General features: G+C 38.5%; 1 protein-coding gene across 6 annotated transcripts in view; it reads right to left on the bottom strand.

Moving 5' to 3' along the window:
- Positions 1-605: 605 nt before the first annotated feature.
- Positions 606-23,812, bottom strand: part of abi1b (abl-interactor 1b) — a 29,649-nt gene continuing 6,442 nt past the window's right edge. The window contains exons 2-12 of one of the 6 annotated variants that reach the window (XR_007181041.1): positions 18,270-18,437; positions 15,117-15,293; positions 11,327-11,341; positions 11,005-11,111; positions 10,663-10,803; positions 7,821-7,918; positions 6,397-6,609; positions 5,945-6,031; positions 5,220-5,405; positions 4,470-4,560; positions 2,504-2,641 (exon numbers count right to left, since the gene is read on the bottom strand). Coding sequence is in view for 5 of the 6 variants with exons in the window: in XM_048164653.1 (XP_048020610.1) it covers positions 2,466-2,641; positions 5,220-5,405; positions 5,945-6,031; positions 6,397-6,609; positions 7,821-7,918; positions 10,663-10,803; positions 11,005-11,111; positions 11,327-11,341; positions 15,117-15,293; positions 18,270-18,437 (1,368 nt within the window). In the remaining variant the exon portion in view is untranslated. Of the gene's footprint in view, positions 2,642-3,254; positions 4,561-5,219; positions 5,406-5,944; positions 6,032-6,396; positions 6,610-7,820; positions 7,919-10,662; positions 10,804-11,004; positions 11,112-11,326; positions 11,342-15,116; positions 15,294-18,269; positions 18,438-23,812 lie in introns of those variants that run through there. The other 5 variants (XM_048164653.1, XM_048164654.1, XM_048164658.1 and 2 more) reach the window with 5 other exon arrangements.

Here is a 23,812-nt window from a genome sequence, read left to right as displayed (position 1 = left end):
CATGGTGTCTCAAAATAGCACAGTTGAGTACACTTAGATGTTCTTAAGATGATCTCAAGAAGTACTAAAGTACAGCTTTTAGTATATTAAGTACAAAATAAGTGCACGAAAATAGAGCACTTTAAGTACATTATGGAAGTATACTGTGTACTAAAATAAAGTGTATTCTACTGCGTTTTGCGCATCCAGCTGTGAATGCGCAAAACGTCTGACAAGTAGAACGTATGGAATTGTTTCTGCCACGAGTATAAGAAAAAAATGACTTAGAATTACGAGGCGAAAAGTCTGAATTGGCGGAAACAAGCTTAAAGCCTTGTGATTGGACAAGTGTCTGCATACAATTCCTTAAAATATCCCTTAAAGGACCTCTATTGAATTGGCTTAGTTCTAATCATAAATTTATAGGAAAATCTGAAAAAACTTGAGTATTGGTACCACAGTACCACTGGTTAAGAATCAGTGTGACATGATAGAAATGTATTTTCTTTTTTAGACCTGTATCTCCCTCTGCTGTCCATTTAGATGAATAAATTCTCTTACTGTATAGACTAAATCCTGCCATTGACTGGTGCTTAAAATGTCTAATTTTTGTGTTTGTGTTATAACACACAAAATTTAAAATATAAATAATCACGTCAATACTTTTGTCAGCCCCTAAACACATCTAACACATTGTTTTGCACAGGAGAGTGCTTTATTATAAAAAGAGATTGTACATAAAAAGAAAAACAGATTATATATACAAAACGATAATAGAGATTATATCATTTGCAGATATTCTGCAAAGGAACATTTAAATTACAGATCACTTGCACATCTTATGACAAGGCCTTGCAATGCTTAACATTAAGTGGTCATTGTTCAGACAGCTCTACGTGAGTTACATTCTCACAGATATTTCATTGGATTAAATAAATTAAAACACTGCTCGCCTTCAACAGTAGTTTGAGACGCTTCTAAAAACCAGAATCATCTTGATGTTTGTGCCATGCTAACAGTTATGAGCTCACATTCGTCAATACTATACACTAAACTTGATTTTTCCATGAAATCTATGGATTTTCGCCTAAATTCGGCAAAACTTCTGAACTGGTCAAAACAGAAAGACACAAATTCAGATTTGCATGGTCCCCCTACATATTATTTACAATGACCAAAAAAAATAAAAAATTCTTCATGTAACAAATTTTAATCTGAGGGCAATGAGACTCGTTCAGCTAGTGAGCCAGTGTTGCCCGGTCAGTGCAACATAATCAAGTTCACAATACTTCAGCAGTTTAAAACGAAAACAATATCAAAGACCAGCTTGGCACAGATAAAACTCACAGTTATATGGGTGAATCTCATGAAAACATGTCCAGGTCACAAAAGAAGAAGAAGAAATTATATATATATTGCATAAAGGAAACAAAGCCTATAGGACCATTAAGATTTTCTTTTTGCATCTAATAATGTATCGGATCATTTACTTTTGAGTTTTTTTTTTAAATAATTCCCATTACACTCAATGGTGATTATTATTACTGTAATGCATTTAAATCAGCATAAATGAATGGCAGTATAATAAATGTATGAAATGTATGCCAGAATCTATAAAAATTTATTTTATTTTTTTTTCACATTACATTAATGAGAATGAGATTTTTTTTTTGCATTATGGTAATAATAATAATAATAATTTGGGGAAAATGTGCTGAATTGTCATAAAAATAATATAATGCAAAAAAAAAAAAAAAATCTAAAACAGAATTTGTTATTATTATTTCTTTTATCTTGGGGTGAAATATATAACGTGGACATGTTCATATGAAGTTTTGTTTGATATGCAGAAGAATCTCTGCGCATTACTGCATCTGTCTTTTCCCTTACAGTCATGAGGTAAAATTATACAAAATTTTAGCAAATCCTGAAGGCGAAATGTAGGTAAAGACATAATTGTCATTTTTATATATATATATATATATATATATATATATATTTTTTTTTTTTTGCCTAATTATTGTCCAGGCATAACAATATTCCAAAAATGACATTCAAACATTTCTTCCTCCTGTAAAGGAAGAGCTTGACAGTTTGGTTAAAAAAAAAAAGAAAAAAAAAAAAGAGAGAGAGAAAAGAAAAAACAAAACAAACTAGCCCTAGCTGACACTTGGCAAATACAGATCTCAGTACAATGACAAAACACGCACAAAAACAAACACTAGCAACAGCCTACAGGCAACGTCTCACTGTAATATATGTACAAAATATATGAGGCAACCTAACCAGAAAGTAGTGAGACTTGTTTGTTTCTTTTCATATTCTTTGTAGAGGCAATACGAGCCCCGTCTCCTCAAACAGTGAGCATTGTAGATCCCTTCATACATTTGTGATTGGACGAAAACAAACATTCAGTCATATTCTAATGCACTTTGCAATGTTTGTAACTGATTGGCTGCATTGGATGCTGTCTCTGGGATTTAGTATTAGTCAGCGTAATGCATGATGGATTCAACGTAGTTGCCAGGAAACAGTCCGGTCACACCATTACACACGCCTTCGAACCAGCCATCATCATTTTTCTTGATGATGTAGATGATGGCGCCCTCCATGAAGGACAGCTCATCATCTTTGTCCTTTGTGTAGTCATAGATGGCCACCACTGAAAGAGGAGTAGACAGGGTTAGTATGATGTAACAGACAGTTGTATCTTAAAGGGTTAGTTCATCCAAAAATGAAATTTCTGTCATTAGTTACTCACCCTCATGTCGTTCCACACCTGTAAGACCTTCGTTCATCTTCGGAACACAAATTAAAATATTTTGATGAAATCCGAGAGGTTTTTTTATCCTCTATTGAAAGCAATGAAATTTAAGCTAAGCTATTTACATTGCAGAGCTTCAGTGTTTACGTCCGAACGCCGGCTCAGTATTGGCCGGCTCCTGCGTTAGCATCACACGCATGTGTCGTGCTGCTCACGTGACCAGAGCCGACCAATACTGAGCCGCCGTTCGGACGCAAACACTGAAGCTGTGCAATGTAAATAGCTTAGCAGAATGACAGGGGAGAGACAAATTGTTGAATAAAGTCGCTAATTTTTTGTTTTTGCACACAAAAAGTATTCTTGTCACTTCACAATATAAAGGTTGCACTGCAGTCACATGGACTATTTTAACGATGTTTTTACTACTTTTTTTGGACCTTGAATGTGGTTTGTTGCTTTCAATAGAGGATAAAAAAAATATCTTAATTTGTGTTCTGAAGATGAACGAAGGTCTTACAGGTGTGGAACGACACGATGTTGAGTAATTAATGACAAATTTTCATTTTTGGGTGAACTAACCCTTTAAACATTCTAAGGTGAGACATCAGGACACGCACACAGCTCAGTTAGCGAACATCAATTTATTATTTTTCTCCTCCTATACACATCTCTGTATCTCTCTTTCTGAACTAGAGCGCCCTCTATTGTTATGTTGGGCTCGACTACACCCCACCCCACCCTCCTTTTAGTCTCAAAATCTTGTTATTATTCTGCATACTTATATTCACAGAGTTGCATATTTCCTTTTCTCAGGAAACAAACATCTCAACAACATATAACACTGAACTTTTTTTCCTAAGCTGAAAGCCAGGGTAGACTGCCTGGACATTCCTGATTTTGCTGAAGGGATTGATAGCAGGTCTTCCTATGTTAACATTCAACTCTGGGCGGGAAATCCTACCCGACCTTGTTACTGTTCCATTGACAACTTGCTGTGCTGGTTCTGGAAGAACTGTAAGATAAGCTCTGTTCCTTCTCAGTGTTCCCATCTCAGTTTCTACCTGACACAAACTGGGCGTTGATGCTTCTCCCTTGACCGTTCCAGTGTATTTGATGTCCTGATCCACACTTTCTGTCCAGGAATGATAACTGGTAGATCTTTCGGTCTGCGTCTTGATCTGAATGTTTCCTGTCGTGTCTCTTTTAACATCCTGTCTTTTGTTTTGTACATTCAGTTCTGGCCATCTTGGCGTGAGAGATTTAGGTGGAACTGGAACTGATGACCTTATTCTCTTCCGCATCAGGAGTTCTGCAGGTGAGATCCCATGAGCTAATGGAGTTGATCTGTAGGCCAAAAGAGCTCTCTGAGGGTCTTGATTTTTTCCTCAGCATTTGTTTTATTGTACGTAACGCTCGCTCCATCCATTCGTCCGTCTATCTTTCCACTTGTCTGTCTGTCTGTCTGTCTATCTATCTATTAGGGCTGGGAAAAAAACATTGATTTCTCGATTTCAATCGATTGTCATTTTGAAGAACCGATATCGATTCTTGAATCTCAAGAATTGATCTTTCAGTCTATGCTCTTTTCAGTTGATTAATGAACAAAGCTTTGTAGCGCCTCCAATCTAACAAATTGCAATAAGCTTGTGCGTTGTTACTTCTGATATGAAACAGTCTCAGCTTTCAAATTCGCTCAATTTTATTACGAAATTCAAACAATAAATACCGTTTTGGCGCTCTTTAATGTGCTGTAGCGCCTCAGTTCAAGCGAAGCGGCAGCGCAGAGCGCACGTGAACCGATCATCTCTTCCTCTTTACTAGTAGTTACAGCAGCAAATAAACATGAATGAACATCAGAAGGAATGTTGAAAGATACAGTACAACTTACTGAAATTAATCATGTCTCATGTAATCGCTCAATCAGTGTTTCAACCGCAGAAAAATTACAATAAAACAGCTTGTGAACAATGTCGTGTAACATCACATTTACCTCAGAAAAGCCATTCAATGACCATGAACTCGATAGTTAGCGAGAAAAATAACTCTAGAAACAACTCATATTCATTATATTTTTACCTGTTCTTCAATATTTAATGTTTTAATAAATACTTCATATTTTTATGACAGCCACCATTTAATGTTTATATTAAAAAAATGACAAAAAAAACCAAGTAGAAACATAATTGTCATTCAAAATGTATTACTATAACATTATTATAAAAAAATTGTCATTTAAATCTATCTATCTATCTATCTATCTATCTATCTATCTATCTATCTATCTATCTATCTATCTATCTATCTATCTATCTATCTGTCTATCTGCATCCTGGTTATTGTGTCAACTGGAAAAGGCATTCCCAATTCAAAACTCGTATATTAAAAAGAATCAAAAATTAATTAAAATAACAAATCATATTGTTGTTGCCTTTGAAGTAAATCTGAAAGTAAAAACTCTAAATGGAAATTCACTCACCCTTTTCTATATAGGATTTTGGGGCCCAGTGGGGGTCTCCATCAGCATAGGGGTCATTGTAGTGCACCAGAGCTGCATCTTCTTCATCGTAATCCACAGGTGGAGGTGGAGGGGGCGGAGCTGCTTCCTCAAACATGGGCGTGTCCTCAGGTAGAGGAGGTGGGGGAGGAGATGGGCTGTCCGTTACTGGAGGACAAAGAAGGGAGGAAACCCTCACTATGACATCATCTATGACAAAATCTAGTTTTAAAGACAGAAACCTAATTTAGAGATACTTTACTGAAAATGACACAGTATGCATTACTGAAATCCATTTTTAATGCAATCAAATAATTCTCAAATACAACAAAATGGCAAGAAAAGTTTTAAATTTTTTATGATATTTTAACAAAATTGCTTCACTGCTTCTAATAAGAAATAATAAGAAGAGATGCATAAAATGTAGAGATTGTATAAAATGTATTTTTGAATAAATTAATACATTGCCATTGGCCTTACATATAAGCAATAGTAATATAGAGCAAGTCACCTTCCAAATTAAAAAACACTATATCATACAATTTTATTACATTTTAAATTAAACCAATTAATATACCCATATGATAATAAATACAAATATTTACATAAATATTACATTTTAGGTACAGAGAATAATTCATACACGGCAGGCTGCAGGTGAACAGAGACCATATGTGAAGGTCAATGCTAATGTGTGCATTACTCACTGTTCTCCTGAACTCTTGCTACAAAGCCAGTGAGGGGAATCTGGGGCGTCAGCTGCACCATGGGAGGAGGCGGTGGAGCGACAGACACTGGAGACACACAGAGCGCAGATACACACATTCATATACATCCAGCCACACAGAAAGATGATAACAGGCAAAAACAAGCCCAAAGAGTTATACATAGGCAGATAAACAGACAGAAGGTAAAAGCAATTGTGAGTTATTGTGACATGGAGAGATAAAAAGCAGAAAAGCAGGCAGATCATGGGTTACTAGGTCTGCTAGTTGCTAGTAACCTCCTTTATTACTGAAAAGTGTTTGGTGTTGCTAGTGGTGACAAAATAAAACACTCGAGCTTTATATTTGTTATCTAATTCAGTAGCATCCAGTGAAACTTTAGTGTCTAAATAGAGGCCACTGAATAGCACTCCCAAGCATGGAACTGAACTCACTTGTGTTCTGGGGGTACGTGGGACCTCCGTTCAGGTGGGGTTGAGGCACAGAGAACTGGGAGGAGCTAGCAGGGGCGCGCCGGTAGGTGCCGGTAGCTGACACCATAGAGGCGGAGGAAGAAGTAGTGGAGGAATTGTGTCTGGAGATCTGCCGGGAGATTGTTCCGAACTGAGACATTGGGATTGGGCCCAAACCTGGACCTGGAGGGACTACTGCAGAGAGGACAGGGAAAAAGCACAGTCACACAAGGTAAGATCACTCAGTTAGGGGCTGGGTAGAATGACCAAAAATAATAGGGCTAGGTATTGAATAATTTTTGATTCATCAGTCAGCAATTTGATTCATTTCCACTCTTAATCTAATTTGATTTGATATTGATTCATTTGTATATGAATCAATATACATCTCTCTTAACTAATGCTGTAAACCATACAGTCAAAATTGACAATTCTTATTTTTTATGGAATATGGCAGTATGTATTATAAATTATTTATCTGTGCATATCAATTCATGTGCCAATCTTTAATCAAACTAACTTCCCCTCCTTCTTGCAGCTCATCTCTTCTCTGATGACGTGTTTACTGGCGCTTGGGCGGGACAACCTGTCACTCACATGACATCACAGCAATAGCAAACTACACGCATCCAATCAATTCCCCATGGACACATACGGCAGTTTTGATAATAATAATGTTATTATTAATTATAATTGTTTCTATTCAAATTAGTTTTTTTAAATATAAACATTTAAACTGTCATAAAAAATGGTTTCATGACAGATTTAAGCATACATTAAATACTAAACACAATGTTTATTAAAAATATAATGAATATATAATTTTAATTATTATAATATATAATTTTAAATGCTTTTCTCTAAAGTTCCTTTTTCTAGCTAACTATCAAGCTATAGACATTGAATGGCTATGTTATATGACATTGTTTTTACAAACTGTTTTATTGATGTATTTCTTGAAACACTGATTTAGTGATTACATAAGACAAGATTTCAGTAAGTTTTACTTTATCTTTCAATTTACCTTCTGATACTCAGTTGTTTATTTTGTGCTCTAACTAGTAGTAAAGAGGAAGAGATGATCAGGTCACATGCACTCTGCTATGCTGCTTCATTTGCGATCTGTCACGTCACATTAACAAGCATGAAAAATGTTTTTTATTGTTTGAATTTTGTAGAATTTTAAAGCTGAGACTTTGTTTCATATCATAAATAACAAAGTGCACAGCTTATTGTGATTTTTTGGAAGGCACACTACAAATAATGTTTTGTAAAGCTTTGTTCATGCATCAACTGAAAACACCATAGATTAAAAGATTGATTCTGGGTACTTAAGAACAGATGTCAGTTAATCAAAATGAGAATTGAGCCCTACAAAATAATATGTGAAAAATGTCAATTGTCACCTGGTGCCATACTGGGAGGGGAGGGTGTTGGCACAGCCAGAGGGATTCCCATGCTATTACTGCTGTTCTCCCGACCACCGCTGCCCCCACTGCTGCCACTGAGACACAGAGAGACAATCGGGTTACAAAGAGCTATTAAAGTACCAAGCATGCATTGTCATAAATTCACAAAGTGGCATCCTTTATTGAGCCCATCCAAAAAGTCATTTATGACACCATCAAGACCTTATGTAACTTGAATATGGAGAATAAATGTGATAAATCAAAGGTTAAGAAACAGTTTACTGTTATTTCTAACCTTATTCGCCTTCAGCTTTCCTCATTTAATAACAAGCCCACTGGGAAAGCAATGACAGTGGTGAATCAAGCTTATGAGAAAGAAGAAGACTTCCAGATTCTTTATACTTGTACTTAAACCTTGCCATAGAATTAAAAAAAATGCCAATGAATTCATATAAATGAATGCCATAACTTCACTGATGCATCAGTTTTTTGTGAGAGGAAAATAAAATAAAGATAAACATCATGAGAGAGTTTATAGATGTCTCGATTAAATTATACCAACAAAAGTAATTTTTAAAGCTTAGTAACATAGAAGCCAATTTCCTGGCTTTTATTTCTCATAATTGTCACTTTATATTTCACAATGTTACTTTATCTCACAACTGAGACTTTATTTCTTGAAACTGAGACTTTATTTATTGACAAGAATATTTTGTGAGCAAAAAACAAACAAAAATAATGACTTTATTCAACAATTTTCTTTTCATGTCAGTCTCCTATGCTGTTCACGTTGTACACACAGTGCAGAGCTTCCGGGTTCTACATCAGAAGGGCAAATCAGTATTGGCCAACGCTGTACACATGAGCAGCACGCCACATACGTGTGATGCTGACTGAGCAGCAACCTTCCGGTCTCTCTCTTGGATCCAACACGGAAGTGACTTAAACTGCAATTCATTGACTGGCCGCTAGAGACAGGCTCCAAAAGGGAGTCAATTCCATAGACCCACCATGTTAAAATGCCCAACTTTACAACAGAAAAAATATGTTTACAGCCTGGTACAAAAATTGGTTTTGGTGTATATAGCTAATTTTGACCTTCATGGCAACTGTGAGGGGGTTGAATTGTTTCATAACTCATCCGTTTAAATTATATTAAGCCTTAAAGTTCTGCATAATTAAGGGCGTGGCTATTTGAGTGACAGGTTGCCGCTGCTGTCACTACTAGCCATTTGTCTGCTGTCTGTTAGCCGTCATGTCACCTTAGCTAATTTCACCTGCTGAACTTGGCATCTTTGTGTATGTCTGTGTACATGTGCACACATGCAGAAGATAAACAGAAAACATGTTGTTGGATCGTCTTGGCATTGGCAATGGCTGGAGAATATGCCTCTCAAGACACCACAAAATCCGACAGCACTGCTTGGATATTAAAACTAAAACTGAACTGAAAAAATATATACTTTGGACATGGGCTCATTTGTTTGTGAGAGTCTGATTTAGAGGATCGTATACAGTTTTACAACATAAACGCTGCTCATATTGCATAATTTCTTGAAGAACAATGACGGAAAGCAGATTTTTCAGAAGAAATATGATGTAAACAATGGACAATATCAATATTTCATAGATTTAATGGTTCTGTGGACAAAAAGTGCGGCTGGATGTTTTTCAATGGACACTCGTGTACATTTTACCCAAAGGCGACGGATTGGATTCATCTTGCGATCGCTATTTCATTACAAAGGTATCAAGTCCCGTTTTGATTTTGTGTTGTCATTTGCACACCCAACACAAATTACAATATTACTGTTGCTGGAGCATCTATATCATAAAACAGACACCGTAGATTGACAGTAAACCCTTAGAACGTTCAAATTATGAAGAATTTGTTATCTTTATTAATGTTTTAGATAGTGTCTAACATAGATAGATAGCTTCTTTAGCCTGAGCTAACTTGATCACGTCGAGCTAGGCAGGCATGGTTTCAGCAACCAGGCAACTCAGCTCCACCCACATCCCGCCTCTTTGCCCATTTTCTGTTATCCAGGATTGACGCGTGGTGGCGCGCTGCCAAGATGGCAGGCTCCGCCCACTTTGGCCTTCAAAAATGCCCTAAGGGTGACGTCATGGACACTACGTCCATATTTTTTTTTTTTACAGACTATGAAGCAGGAGTCAGCCAATAATGAATCAGCATTCTGATGTAGAACCCGGAAGCGCTGCACTGAGTCTACAATGTAACCAGCGTAGGAGACTGACAAGGAAGAAACGAATTTGTTGAACAAAGTCATTATTTTTGTTTTGTTTTTCGGGCACAAAAAGTATTCTCATCGCTTCATAACATTAAGGTTGAACCACTGTAGTCACATGGACCATTTTAACAATGTCTTTAACTACCTTTCTGAGCAACATTGGGTTTGGAGTAACATGAGGGTGAGTAATTAATGACAGAAATTTAATTTTTGGGTGAACTAACCCTTTAATATATCACCATGAAACCCAGCATTCAGTGTCCAGTACCCATTCACAAGTTTGGGGTCAGTAAGATCAGTCAAATATGCTGATTTTCTGCTCAAGATACATTTCTTATTATTATATTGAAGTTGTGCTGCTTAATATTTTTGTGGAAACCATGATACTTTTTTCAGGACTCTTTGATGAATAGAAAGTTCAAAAGAACAGCATTTATTTTGTAACAATGCAAATGTCTTTACTGTCACTTTTGATCAATTTAATGCATCAATAATGCCCAATAAAAGCATTACTTCTTCCAGCACAGTGTCTCAAACTCTTAGAAAGGCCTGCATTGTCTTGCGTGTACATGTGTGAGCTGTACCTGTGCGTTCTGGGTCTCTGATTGAGTGAGGCTGTGCGTCCCGGGCTGTTCTGGCTGCCCAGACGTGCTGGACTGGTCATGTAGTCATTAGGCACCACAGGAGGCTTGACTGGCTCGAGGGTCTTATACGGTGTGTTTCGTCTGAGAAACACAAACACATATTTGTTAATAAAGATGCAAACTAAATGCAAAAAAAATGGTATTATTAGGTGTCAGACCCCTGACAAAATAATTGTGGCAATAACTGACAAAAATTACAGGAGACAGCAGGACATATTTTATAAACTTCAAGTAACATACAAAGTAGTATGGACACATGAAAAGTGAAATATAGTGAATTACCCCAGGGTACCTCTCCCTGCCATGGGGGGGCTTGGGGGCTTCTGTGTGGGTGGGTTGGTCCTGGATAATGTTCCTCCACTTGCCCGAGCTGGCTGGTTATTCCCTTGCTGAAGACATTTGACAAGGACAACAACATTAAGACAACTTGCACAGTCATGATAATATCTGATTATTCAAAATCAAACATACAGCATGATTTGAACTACACAGATTATAGAAATGTTATAACAACATAAAAAAGTTTGATGCCTGGAAAAAAAACAACCAAGGCAAAGATGGTAGTGATACAGGACCCAGAAAGCACTGTGGGTTGTGTGCTTACCTTTGCTTTAAGCCACTAAGTGAAAGCATTGAGGAAGAGAGAAGATAATTAATGTTATTTAATTACTTTAACTTAATGAAAAAGTGAGAGAGGAGAAGGGAAACAAAAGACCTTTGAATAAAGAACAACAGATACTGATCTAATTTGATACTGATCTAGAATCTAGAGAGACAGAGCAGAAAAGTCAAAGCTGCTTACACATAACAAATGAACGGTAATCACATAAATGTCAGTCATAATTACCATCGAATCAGTCGAATTTACTCTATAAAGCAAAATTATGAATAAATCAAATGTTTTTTCTAGCTTACATTGAATTTATTGTGTATAATTATCCCTAATGTTCTTTATCATAAAGTAATGTGACATAATTGCAAACATTTTGTCAGTAAATAGCTCATATGTGGATTTAATTTTGGATTTAATGTATTATATATTATACATTTTAAAAGTTCACACCTATAATCATAGCTCTACAGCAAATATGTAAACCATCTTTCAATATAAACTGCCTCAAATGTTAGTTTGCAGTTTTTTTTTTTTTTTTTTGGTATTTGATCCACATTCTTCTAGCTAGGCTAAATATGAGTTGATATGTCATGGCATTAAAAAAAAGATTCCACTCTTCTGGGAAAGATTTCCACAAGATGTTTCACAAGATCTGTCACAAGTGTTTCTTTGGGAATTTTTGCCCATTCATCCAGTAGGGCATTTGTGAGGTCAGGCACTGACGTTGGACGAGAAGAATCTCCATTCCAGTTCATCGTAAAGGTTTGGTGGGATTGAAGGCTCTGTACGGCCCAGTCAAGTTCTTCCACATCAAACTCCTCCAACCAATGTCTTTAATGACCTTACTTTGTCCACTGGGGCACAGTCATGCTGGAATAAAAAAGGACCTTCCACTCGAAGCATAGCATTGTCCAAAATGTCTTGTTATGCTGAAATATTAGGTTTTCCCTTCACTGGAAGTAAGGGCTCTATAGACCAAACCCTGAAAAGCCCCATACCATCATCCCTCCTCCACCAAACTTTACAGTTGGCACAATGCAGTCAGCCAGGTAATGTTCTTCGTGATTTGTTACTCCACAGAACATGTTTCCACTGCTCCAGAATCCAGTGCTTGGCTCCATCCAATGCTTGGCATTGTACTTGATGTGAGGACTTGTCTTCAGCAGCTAGGCCATGGAAACCCATTCCATGAAGCTCCTGCTGCACAGTTTTTGTGCCCATATTAATGCCATTGGAAGTTTGGAATTAGGAGAGCGTTGGCATCTTTTATGCACCATATACCTTAGGACTCGGTAACCCTGCTCTGTGAATTTATGTGGTCTTTCACTTTGTGGCTGAGTTGCTGTTGTTCCTTAACGCTTTCACTTACTAATAATACCACTTACAGTGTACTCTGGAATATCTAGCAGGAAAGAAACTTCACGAACTGACATTGCAAAGGTGGCATCCTATCACAGTACCATGCTTGAATTCACTGAGCTCTTCAGAACATCACTTTTTTCCCCACAAATGTTTGTAAATGCAGACTGCATGACTAGGTGCTTGATTTTATATACCTGTGGCAATGGGTCTGACTGAAAAAACTGAATTCAATAATTAAAGGGTTAGTTCACCCAAAAATGAAAATTCTGTCATTAATTACTCACCCTCATGTTGTTCCACACCTGTAAGACCTTCGTTCATCTTCAGAACACAAATTAAGATATTTTTTATTAAATCTTGTGGCTTAGTGAGGCCTGCATTGCCAGCAAGATCATTTCATTTTTCAATGCCCAGAAAGCTACTAAAGAAATATTTAAAACAGCTCATGTGAGTTCAGTGGTTCAACCTTAATATTATAAAGCGACAAGAATACTTTTTGTATTGTTGAATCAGTGGTTTGGAACGCATATCAAACTGCCAGAGTCACGTGAACTACTGAAATTTCGAAACACTCATGACATAACGAAGCCTCGTTTACTGAAATCACGTGATTTTGGCACTCCGAAACACTGATTCGAAACAAAAGATTTGTGAAACTTCGAAGCTTCATGAAGCAGTGTTTTGAAATCTCCCTTCATTAGATATTGTTGAATAAAGTTGTTTTTTCTTTTTTTGTATTCTTGTCACTTTATAGTATTATGGTTGAACCACTGTACTCACATGAACTGATTTAAATATGTTTTTAGTACCTTTATGGACATTGAAAAAGGAAATGATCTTGCTGGCAATGCAGGCCTCACTGAGCCATTGGATTTTATCAAAAATATACTAATTTGTGTTCTGAAGATGAATGAAGGTCTTACAGGTGTGGAACAACATGAGGTAATAAATGAGAGAATTTTCATTTTTGGGTGAACTAATCCTTAGAGGTGTGTCCCAATACTTTTGTCCATATAGTATATAGTATGTGTGTGTGCATAACTTAAACAGATCTATATAGTTTACATATATTTAAAAAAGTACCATGTCATTACCAGTGATTCCATCACTGTTCCTGTTTAATTAAGAATAAATTAAGAACTAATTAAGAACTTTTAACTTGAGAAATACTTGGCTACATGCTGATTTGTTTTTAATAATTATTTACTATTTCCAAGTTGTAAATAAAGTATTATGTTGATTAACATATTATATTTTGCTGTTGTATTGAACTTGATATAGATAACTGTAAAAATTTACTGGTACTCATTTTGCATTTTGAAATTTTGGCATTGTGACAATTCGACATCCACCAATTATGATAATCGCAACATGAAGTTCTGACTGATGAAGAGTAGAGACGTATGTCCTCTGGGCATGTCAGTCAGGGGTGACTGACACAGAGAGATCAACATTTGATGAGTTAAGTGTCCTAATTACAGAGGCAGTATGAGGGCAGCCTGCAGGGCATTTACTCAGCCGAGGGGGGAAAAGGCCAGCGCACATCAGCACCAAACTAATGAAGCATTTAAAACAGGTTTTGGAGTGAGCAGCAGGCACATGGCTTCAGGGTCTGACTCAGTTATATATATATAGGGAATGAAAAGGCTGAACAATGAGTGAATAATGTTGACATTGTGTCATAACAACACACCATCCAGACCAATCATGGCATCATCCCATAAAAGCCATAAAAGACACATAAAGGTCAAAGTAAAAATGCTAAGACATCTTTCTTAATTATTACATCCCAGTTCAGATAGCGACAATCTAATGTGATAACATCGGTACGGCGGTTCAGAGAGCAAACTGATGTCATTATAACAGCTCAGAGCTGACACTGATGGACATGAATAATTTAATAACATGAATATAGTGAGGGAAACCCGAGAGGGGTCACACACACACAAACACACACACACACACACACACACACACACACACACACACACACACACACACACACACACACACACACACACACACACACACACACAGCAGACCATGAAGGATCAATTTCTTTATCAGTTTGTTGATTTTCCTTTTAAATACTGTTATCTAAAGCAGTCAGATGCGGGGTTTTTTTTGCACATTTTTTATGCATTTCATCAAGGAAAATTCATTTCAATACTGATCCAGTCCTAGTTCTAGACTGTTTAAACTACACTTAATCTGAAATTAAACAGTAACATGATAGAAATCACATTTCTTATTTTATTGTAAACTTTTTGGGTCTCTAAATGAAAATACAGCTATGCTAATAAGTCATTAATACTTCTGGATGCAAGTCTTGACTTCAAAATCTCTAAACCTAACTATGTACAGTAGTAATAATGATGCTTGCAATAGCAAACATCCAAAAACGTTAGGACTAACTTACTTTAACACCGTGACCCACATCATCCAACAGGGTGTAATCTATGGGCTTCCTGATGTAGCGCACGGGTCGCTCCATGTTGCCAGGGGCGATGATCTTGTGGGTGCGAGAGGTGTTTTTGTTAGTGGTGAGGATCCCAATCTCTCGTCTGGCAACTTTCTCTTTATGAATGTCCACAGTCTAAATGAAAAATGATGAAACGTGACCTCATTAATATTCGTAGGCATTTCTATATGTAAACGGTGGTTCTTGCACACATACATTTGGATATGATGGATAAACTGAATGCTATTAAACATCTGTAATGAAGTATGTATTAACCAAAATTTAACATCCATTAACCAAAACAGAGGATTCATATAAATCTGTACATCTCTAAATTTGTCCATAAGTAAAATGATTTACATTTTAGAACATGTCCAAATGTTTATATTGTACATTCAAATGTATGAATGTCTAAGTGCCAGATTTACTAAACGGGGCAAATTATCCAAAAAAGTGCCAATGGGAGTGGAAAGCTCTGCACGTGACACTGACTATGCACAAATTAAAGAAATGCAGACACAGCTGGATCATTTCCATAATGACCAAGGCAATCTACCAAGAGCAGTGCAAATTAGCATCTGGTTTAAGACATGCTTTTTTGGAGAATTAAACAACAGTAAATTGACGAGCACAAACCTTAGTAAATCATCTTGTGTTATTCATTTAAATACTCTCTTCCCATAAATTTTGCATCTGAACTTCTACAAAATGCATATGCAATAAGGTCAGCCACAAAAAATAACTGTCCACGTCTTTTCAGCTCTATTTTTTTCACTGCATGTTTTTAGTAAATCCTGACAGTAGTTTTTTTAATGCCAAAAGAGGGTTTGTGCTGGTGCAAGCTGTTTTCAACATTTATAAGAAATATTTCTTAAGCAATCAGAATGATTTCTGAATGATCATGTGACACTGAATACTAGAGTAATGGTAAAAATTTTAATAATATTTTACAATATCAATGTATTTTTGATCAAATAAATGCAACCTTGGTGAACATAAAAGGTTTCTTTCAAAAACATTACATATAGATTTTACATGGTTCCTACACATTTTCAATTTCAAAAATTCATACTTTTCCAGACTCAAATTTCCAATCCTATTTAACAAACAGTTCATTATACAGCATTATATCTAGTATATAGTATAATCATATGTAAATATTTTCTCAGGAATCTTCCCATTGGTTTTCTCAAAGCGATTCTTACATGATGAGAAGAAACCTAAAACGTTTTATAACTTGGGCTAAAACGATTAGTTGACATTATCAACAAAGTGGGAAAAAAAATTGTGGGCAAATAATTTGGTTTCATTGAATATTAATTTGAACACATACGACCTATTTTTAGGGCCTGCAATAACACAGTTTGACCAGTGGGGTGCTGTAATGCATCTGTAATGTAGTAATTGATCAAACATACCGATTAATCAGTGAAATAATCATCGATTAACTGTTCTAAAAATCATTAGATTAATCACTTATCAAAATAATAGTTTTTTTGCAGCCCTATTTATAAGCTGCACATATTCACCTCTAACACATCAGTTTGATACAGAATCTAATAATCTAGAACAAACAATTTCTCACTGGATCAAATTATATCAGTATTACATTGACACAGGCATTATATGACTGAAGTGGTTTGTTGGTGTCAGCAATACTTCTAGCACTATATTTTTAATTTTCTTGTAGCCCAAGAACTATATTTTAAAATAGTTTCTTCTGGGAAGGACACTTTCACTTTCATGGGTGAACTGTCTCTGTAACTGATCAAGCTGCCAATCAAGCCACAGACACAACAGCTCTTACACCAGTCAGTCAGTCCACTTGTACCAATGATGGACACCAATGATGGGATCCAAGCAGAATTTGCCATTTTTTTACGTAATTTGCCTGCTATTTCTGTCTATCTTTCTTAGAGACAAGTGGTGGCAAACCAGTTTGCAGAAGCCTTTTAACTTCAATCATTAGATCTAGTTTCCATTAAGGCTCTGAAAATCTACTCTAGCAGATAATGGGGGAACAGGATCTCTTATTACCCTCAATAAATACACCCAATCCTCCACTTTGGATGAAAAAAAAAAAAAAAAAAAATCACTCTGACATTGTGTTCAAATGGTGATGCATCTACAGCGAGATCTAAAAGAGTCGGAGATGCTCTTTACAAATCGTGACTTACAATAGGCTCGCATTGGATATGACTGAACTCAGGCTCTAGTTATGTCAAGCATTATGATTATTTAATTTCCAACATATTCAATGTAGTTAATCACCATCTGCATAATCCATAGTCTAGTCCATGTAAATCTAATTATTTATGCATAAGTGATGGCAGTCAGGAACAGCAGAGCATGTGAGGTCAACTGGAGATTTAAGAACATTTTTGCATTTGGTGCTTCTTTCAAATTCAACACGCAAATATGACTCATGGGAAACAATAGCAAGGGTCCAAAATTAACTTTTTGCCGCAGGTAAATTGAGAAAATTTAAGTCGAGTCAAATTCATTTCTACAATACGCATTGTTTCAAAGCAGCTTTACTGTTAAGTAAAACATTTTTCTGCTAATTTTATGCCAATAAGTTTTGTCATAAGCAAGAGTAAACACTTCTAAGAAAGCATCAATTAAGATATGATCAATTGTCTTAAGTGAAAATTAGCTGGGTAGCAAATAGTCTGATGTCATAATTTTTTTTTACCATTATTGAATTTGTATTTATTTATTTATCTTACCACAACTAAAAAAATTAAGGAATTAATTAATGAATGAATGACAATTTATTTATTTGCAGATTTGCAGTATATAAACATTATATAAATTGGGTGACTTAGAGAACCATGTTCAATCCAGGATATTGGTAAAAAAAAGTATATGATTTTGTCCCTATATTTTTGTCTTTTTAAAATTAAGTTCTGGTTTAAGTTCTGGATTCACAACAATAAAAGAAATCCAGATGCAAAATTTTTCACCGTGATAAAAGTAGTCAGAAGATAGTCAAAAGATTTTTGGGGGGTTCATGATCCACCAGTTGAGAACCAATGAATCAAAGCATGCTGGGTAAGGAACATCTGGTTGTTTTTGGTGTTTTTTGGTGTTGTAATGCCCAGGGCTGACCTGAGAGATATGGTTGATGGAGGACTCCATCCTGCGCAGCTGTGAAGCCTGGATATCCAACAGCTGCAGCACATTGTTGGCTAAGGCATTGATCTGATAGGCCACGCTCGCCAGGGACTGGGTGGTGTAGGCTTTGGTCTCCTCGAGGGCTTTCCTCTTGTCTTGTGCCTAAACAAAGATTAAAAAAAAAAAAAAAAAAAAAGGGGATAGTTCACACAAAAATTAAAATTCAGTCATCATTTACTCACCCTAATGTTGTTCCAACCTTTTATTTTTTCTGCAGAACACAAAAGTAGATAGTTTGAAGAATGTTGGTAATCAAACCATTTTTGTCACCATTGACATCCATTGCACGGATGTTTCTCAAAATATCTTCTTTTACGTTCCATAAAAGAAAGCTTGTGAAATATAGTATCAACCAAATCATGCAAAATAAGTGATTTTCCAAAGCATCTCACACTACTAAAGCTGTTGTGCCTCTGTGAATGATAATGTAAAGCATATTGGAATTCCTAATGGACTCCAGAGGAAATATCACATCAAATCAAATAATGTGGAAAAAGACATTGGCTGCCCATTGAAAGCTTGTGATTCAAAGCGTGAAAAAGAGAAGAGATTGGTCAGTAACTGTTACATACACTAATGTACATGGAAGAATGCATGTATATATGTGGTTAGCCAGTTTTTATGTCTTAGATTCCATTGGACGAACAGCTTGTCACTTTTCATTAGGGAAGATGACATCCCGATTCACACTGCCAATCAACTTGCACCATTCCTGTTTAAATACCTGTAACGTGTCGGCAGTTATTTGCTTGTTTTTCTGTTTGTTGTTGCCATGCCCATACACCCCATGTTAACTTGAGTTTGTGTTCTTGTTTATTGCAGTTGTTATTGTATATGTGTGTACTGTACTTGACGTTCATTGAACGTTTTATGTTAGTATTGTAGACATAGAGTTTACAGTTTTGACCAACCTATATTTGTTCTGTCACTCCTCTCAAGTCTTGTCATGTTGTATATTATGTGTATGGCTCGGAAGGAGTAAGTATAGGTAAGTCGTGTGACATACACTGCATCACATAGGAACGTCCAACTGTATTAGACGCACTTTAGGAGAGAGTGCCACCACCTCATGTATTTTGTTTATTTGGATAGAGTAGCTTAGTTATGACACTTAAGACTTTTCGTTTCTACATTTTCTTTTGACAGTTAGTTTAGTTTTTGATAAAACTAGTTAAAGGTGATTTGTTCTATTTATTTCTTTTGTTTGGAGCCTCTCAGGCTCACCTTCCCACCTTAGTTTGTTAGCTGTATTAGTCTTATTTGTTCCTTGTGTACAGTGAATATTGATTTTTCACCTTTTCACGTTGCACTGGGAATAATAAACCTTTCAAATTTAATCAGTTCTACCGTCTTTTACAGCCATATCTCCATTTTGCAGCCATATCTCCATTTTGAGACACACGTTATATGTTATGTTATATCCCCGTTTACCCCTAACGTACTCAGTTACAATGTAACCTCGGTTCCCTGAGATATGGAACGAGTACTGCGTATGGGGGGGAAAGGTCTCCTTTTTCCCCACTGCTGAAGTCTTTTTCAATAACGCAGTGTAACTGCACAGCCATTGGTTCACTCATGAGAAGTTGTTGAACCAATGATGGAGCGGTGTAGCTGCGTGAGCCTATGGCGAAATAGCGCGCGAAAATTCCCGCCACAACGGGAGGGGCTTATGGCTATATAAGCGGGCATTTTGCCGTAGGATTTCAGGTCATACAACTGAAGCGACGACACTGAAGCTGCAGGCTCGTGGCACGGCATGTAACGCAGTACTCGTTCCGTATCTCAGGGAACTGAGGTTACGTTCGTAACCGAGTGTATTCCCTTTCGATACTCCACTCGTACTGCGTATGGGGGAACGAATTCAAGCGCGCCGTGCCACGGTAGTGAACGACTGGACTTGTCTTGGATACCGCAGGGGAACCAGCGGACAAGTGAGAAGGCTGAAGCCGTCGAACCCTTGATAGTTACACTTGTAAGGGGAGAGCTAGCTCCCAGAGAGGCATGATGGCGGAGCTCGACCGAGGCCGCCGTATCACACCAAGATGACCCAAGCTTGGAAGGTCGGGATATCCAGGTTATAAAGGCTGACAAAAGTTGATGGCGAGGACCAGCCGGCCGTGCCACAGATGTCCTTAATAGAGACTCCACTGGACCAGGCCCACGAGCAGGCCATTCCTCTCGTGGAGTGGGCTGTAACTCCTATGGGGCAGTCAAGGCCCATAGAGGAGTAACAGAGTGATTGCGTCGACTATCCAACGCGAGAGATGTTGCTTCGAGACCGAAAACCCTTTGGTGCGGCCGCCGAAGCAGACAAAGAGCTGGTCAGGCTGCCGGAATGGCTGTGACCGTTCAATGTAGGTCCTCAACGCCCTAACAGGGCAGAGTAATTCCAGCTCTCGCTCATCCGATGAGGGAGGCAGCGCTAAGAGGGAAATGACCTGTGCTCTGAACGGAGTTGAGAGCATTTTAGGGACGTAGCCATGCCTAGGTTTCAAAACGACCTTGGAGTCGTTGGGCCCAAACTCAAGGCAAGCAGGGCTCACAGAGAGGGCCTGTAAGTTGCTGACATGCTTAACCGACGCTAAAGCAAGTAGCAGAGCGGTTTTGAGCGTCAGGGGCCTGAGGTCAGCTGACCGCAGGATCTCAAAGGGAGGTCCCTTGAGCGCTCTGAGGACCGTGGAAAGGTCCCAGGTGGGAACAGTGAGAGGGCGTGGGGGGGTTTAACCGCTTAGAACCTCTCAGGAAACGCACAACAAGGCTGTTTCTTCCCACTGACTGGCCCGCGATGGGAGCGTGGAATGCTGCGATGGCTGCTACGTACACCTTGAGCGTTGAACCTTATCTAGACGCTCCTGGAGGAACGACAGTATCGGAGATACATCGCACTCAACAGGGTCTTCTTTACGTGCCAGGCACCAGTCAACGAAGACCGACCACTTCTGAGCATAGAGGCGTCTCGTAGACGGGGCTCTTGCCTGAGAAATGGTGTTCAGCACGTCCCCGGGGAGGTTTACAGGCTCCCATCGAGGGACCAAAGGTGCAAAGCCCAGAGTTCTGGCTGAGGGTGCCAGATCGTCCTGTTTGCCTGAGAGAGGAGGTCCCGTCTCAGGGGAATCGGCCACGGGGCTTTCGTGGAAAGCCTGAACAGCTCAGAGGACCAGACTTGGCTCCTCTAGAGCGGGGCCACCAGGAGGACTCTGTGCTTGTCGTCCCTGACTCGTCAGCCGCGAGCTGCTGAATAGCCAGGAGGAATGTGATACGTTGGCTGGGAAGCAGTGAGCTCTTGGCAAAGTTGACCCTGAGTTCTAGACACTCTAAGTGGCTGAGGAGCACGGATCTGTGGTGTTCTAGCTCGGTTCGGTTTCTGAAGAGGAGACTATTTCTATAGCCCCCTTCTTTAGCAGAGACATCACTTTGGCTCGGAGGACATGAGCGACGTCCATGTTTACCGAAGTGGGAAGTATCCCACCATAGCGCGGGGGTCTGCGAATGAACTGACACTCCTGCCAGGCCTCGGCCTGTGTGGCAAGGGGTTGAATGGTGTCAGATGACGGACCGCTGAGAGGGGGCCTAAACACCGGCGAGTGTGGAAGAGGAAGTTTGCTCTTTCTTTGAGAAGGTAAAATATTTATTGTGTCCGCCATAACAACAGCGTTTTGCATGGGCGCAACAGCAATGGACCCAGGTAGCAGAACACAAGAACCGTCCCCCATGCCCGGAACTGAACGGGGCGGCAGGGAGAATGAACGAACAAGCTTTCGGAGTGGTCCGGCCTCGGCGGGACATTGCCCCTTCCTCTTCTTTCCTGTTAAATCAGGAAGTCTTGAGAGGCATCGGGTCCAGCAAAATCTTTGGCCGGGTCCCTTGACGCTGTCTCGGGAAGGAGGCGGCACCTGGCGGGATGTGTTCACCGGTGCTGTTCCTTTGGAGGTGCCGCCTGGGAGGTGGAGGGGGCAGGCTTGCTCTGCTGAGCTGGCGCAGTCCTGGTGTGGCTCGAGGCAGAGGTAGAGCTGGAGCGCTTAGGCAGGAAGTGTCGCATAGCCTGGGACGACTTCTGAGCTGCAGTGAAGCGTTCTGTAAATCCCTCCACAGCTGGACTGAAGAGACCGGCTGGAGAGACCAGAGAGTCTAAAAAGACCGTCTTGTCCGCCTCCTTAATTTCGGTCAGGTTGAGCCAAAGATGGCGCTCAAGCACAACCAGGCTGGCCATGGATCGTCCAATGGCCTGGGCTGTGGCTTTCGTGGCATGCAGGGCCAAATCCGTGGTGCTGCGGAGGTTTTTTTCAGCTTTTTTTCACATTATGACAGTAAGACAGTTGTGATGTTACAAAAGTTTTCTACTTCAAATAAATGCTGTTCTTTTGAACTTTCAATTCAAAGAATCTTGATGAATAGAAAAAAAGAAAAATAAATTGATCACGGTTTTCACAAAAATACTAAGCAGCACAACTGTTCAACATTGATAATAGAAAGAAATTGAGCAGCAAAACAGCATATTAGAATGATTTCTGAAAGATCATGTGACACTGGAAACCAAAGTAATTCAGCTTTGCCATCACTAAACTATACATACAAAATATATTCAAATAAAAAACATATAATATAATATTTCACAATATTATTGCTTTTACTGTATTTTGGATCAAATAAATGCAGCCTTTTGTGAGCATAAGAGACTTTTTTTCTCAAAGACATAAAAAAAAAAAAAAAATCTTACAGACCCCAAACTGGGTAGGGTAATGTATGAACTGCATGTGCTTTAAATCTACTACTTAAAAAATGTGGTCAGTTAAACCTGGTAATTACACAGCTCTGTGGAATAATTGATTCTAATTGTGCTGCAGCCTACAATGGACATCCATCCTGGCCCACATCCAGGTGTGACGAGAAGCCACGCCCATGTCGTCCTGCAGCGAATTCTTAAAATTGTATCGGTCATGTCAATCACAGTACTGATTGCCTACACCAAACACTGATGCCTAAACTTCACTTTTTATGACAGACCACACTGAAACCAACTCAAAACCTACCCTTAAGCCTTAAAAAACCCTTTTAATATGTAACCAACATACTGAAGCCCACCTAAAAACCTACCCTTACGCCTAAAATCCCTTTCAATCGGAAACCCTACATACAACAAACTGGGTTTCCGGGGCGGAACAGGGATGGGGAATCACAAGGTGATATATTGGGCATGGGCGTGGCTTCTGAAGTCACACTAGGATGTGGGTGGGGTTGGATGTCCACCGCAGGATGCAGCAAGCCCTACTTGGAATCCAGAGGTATGTTTTTATTTCCCGATAACAACCGGTAAAAACTGATAACACAGACTCATTTACGTAACTGATGTCAGCGCTATACGCTTGCTAGGAATGGTTTTTCTTCATAGAAATTTTGCGCTTGGTGAGCTAATAAATATTAAAACTTGAATCAATATTTTGTGTTCAATTATTTAATTATGTCATCCGGGTTTCACG

This window comes from Megalobrama amblycephala, linkage group LG17 (genome assembly GCF_018812025.1).
Source record: "Megalobrama amblycephala isolate DHTTF-2021 linkage group LG17, ASM1881202v1, whole genome shotgun sequence".
Taxonomy (NCBI): Eukaryota; Metazoa; Chordata; class Actinopteri; order Cypriniformes; family Xenocyprididae; genus Megalobrama; species Megalobrama amblycephala.
This window is presented reverse-complemented; position numbering and strand designations above follow the sequence as displayed.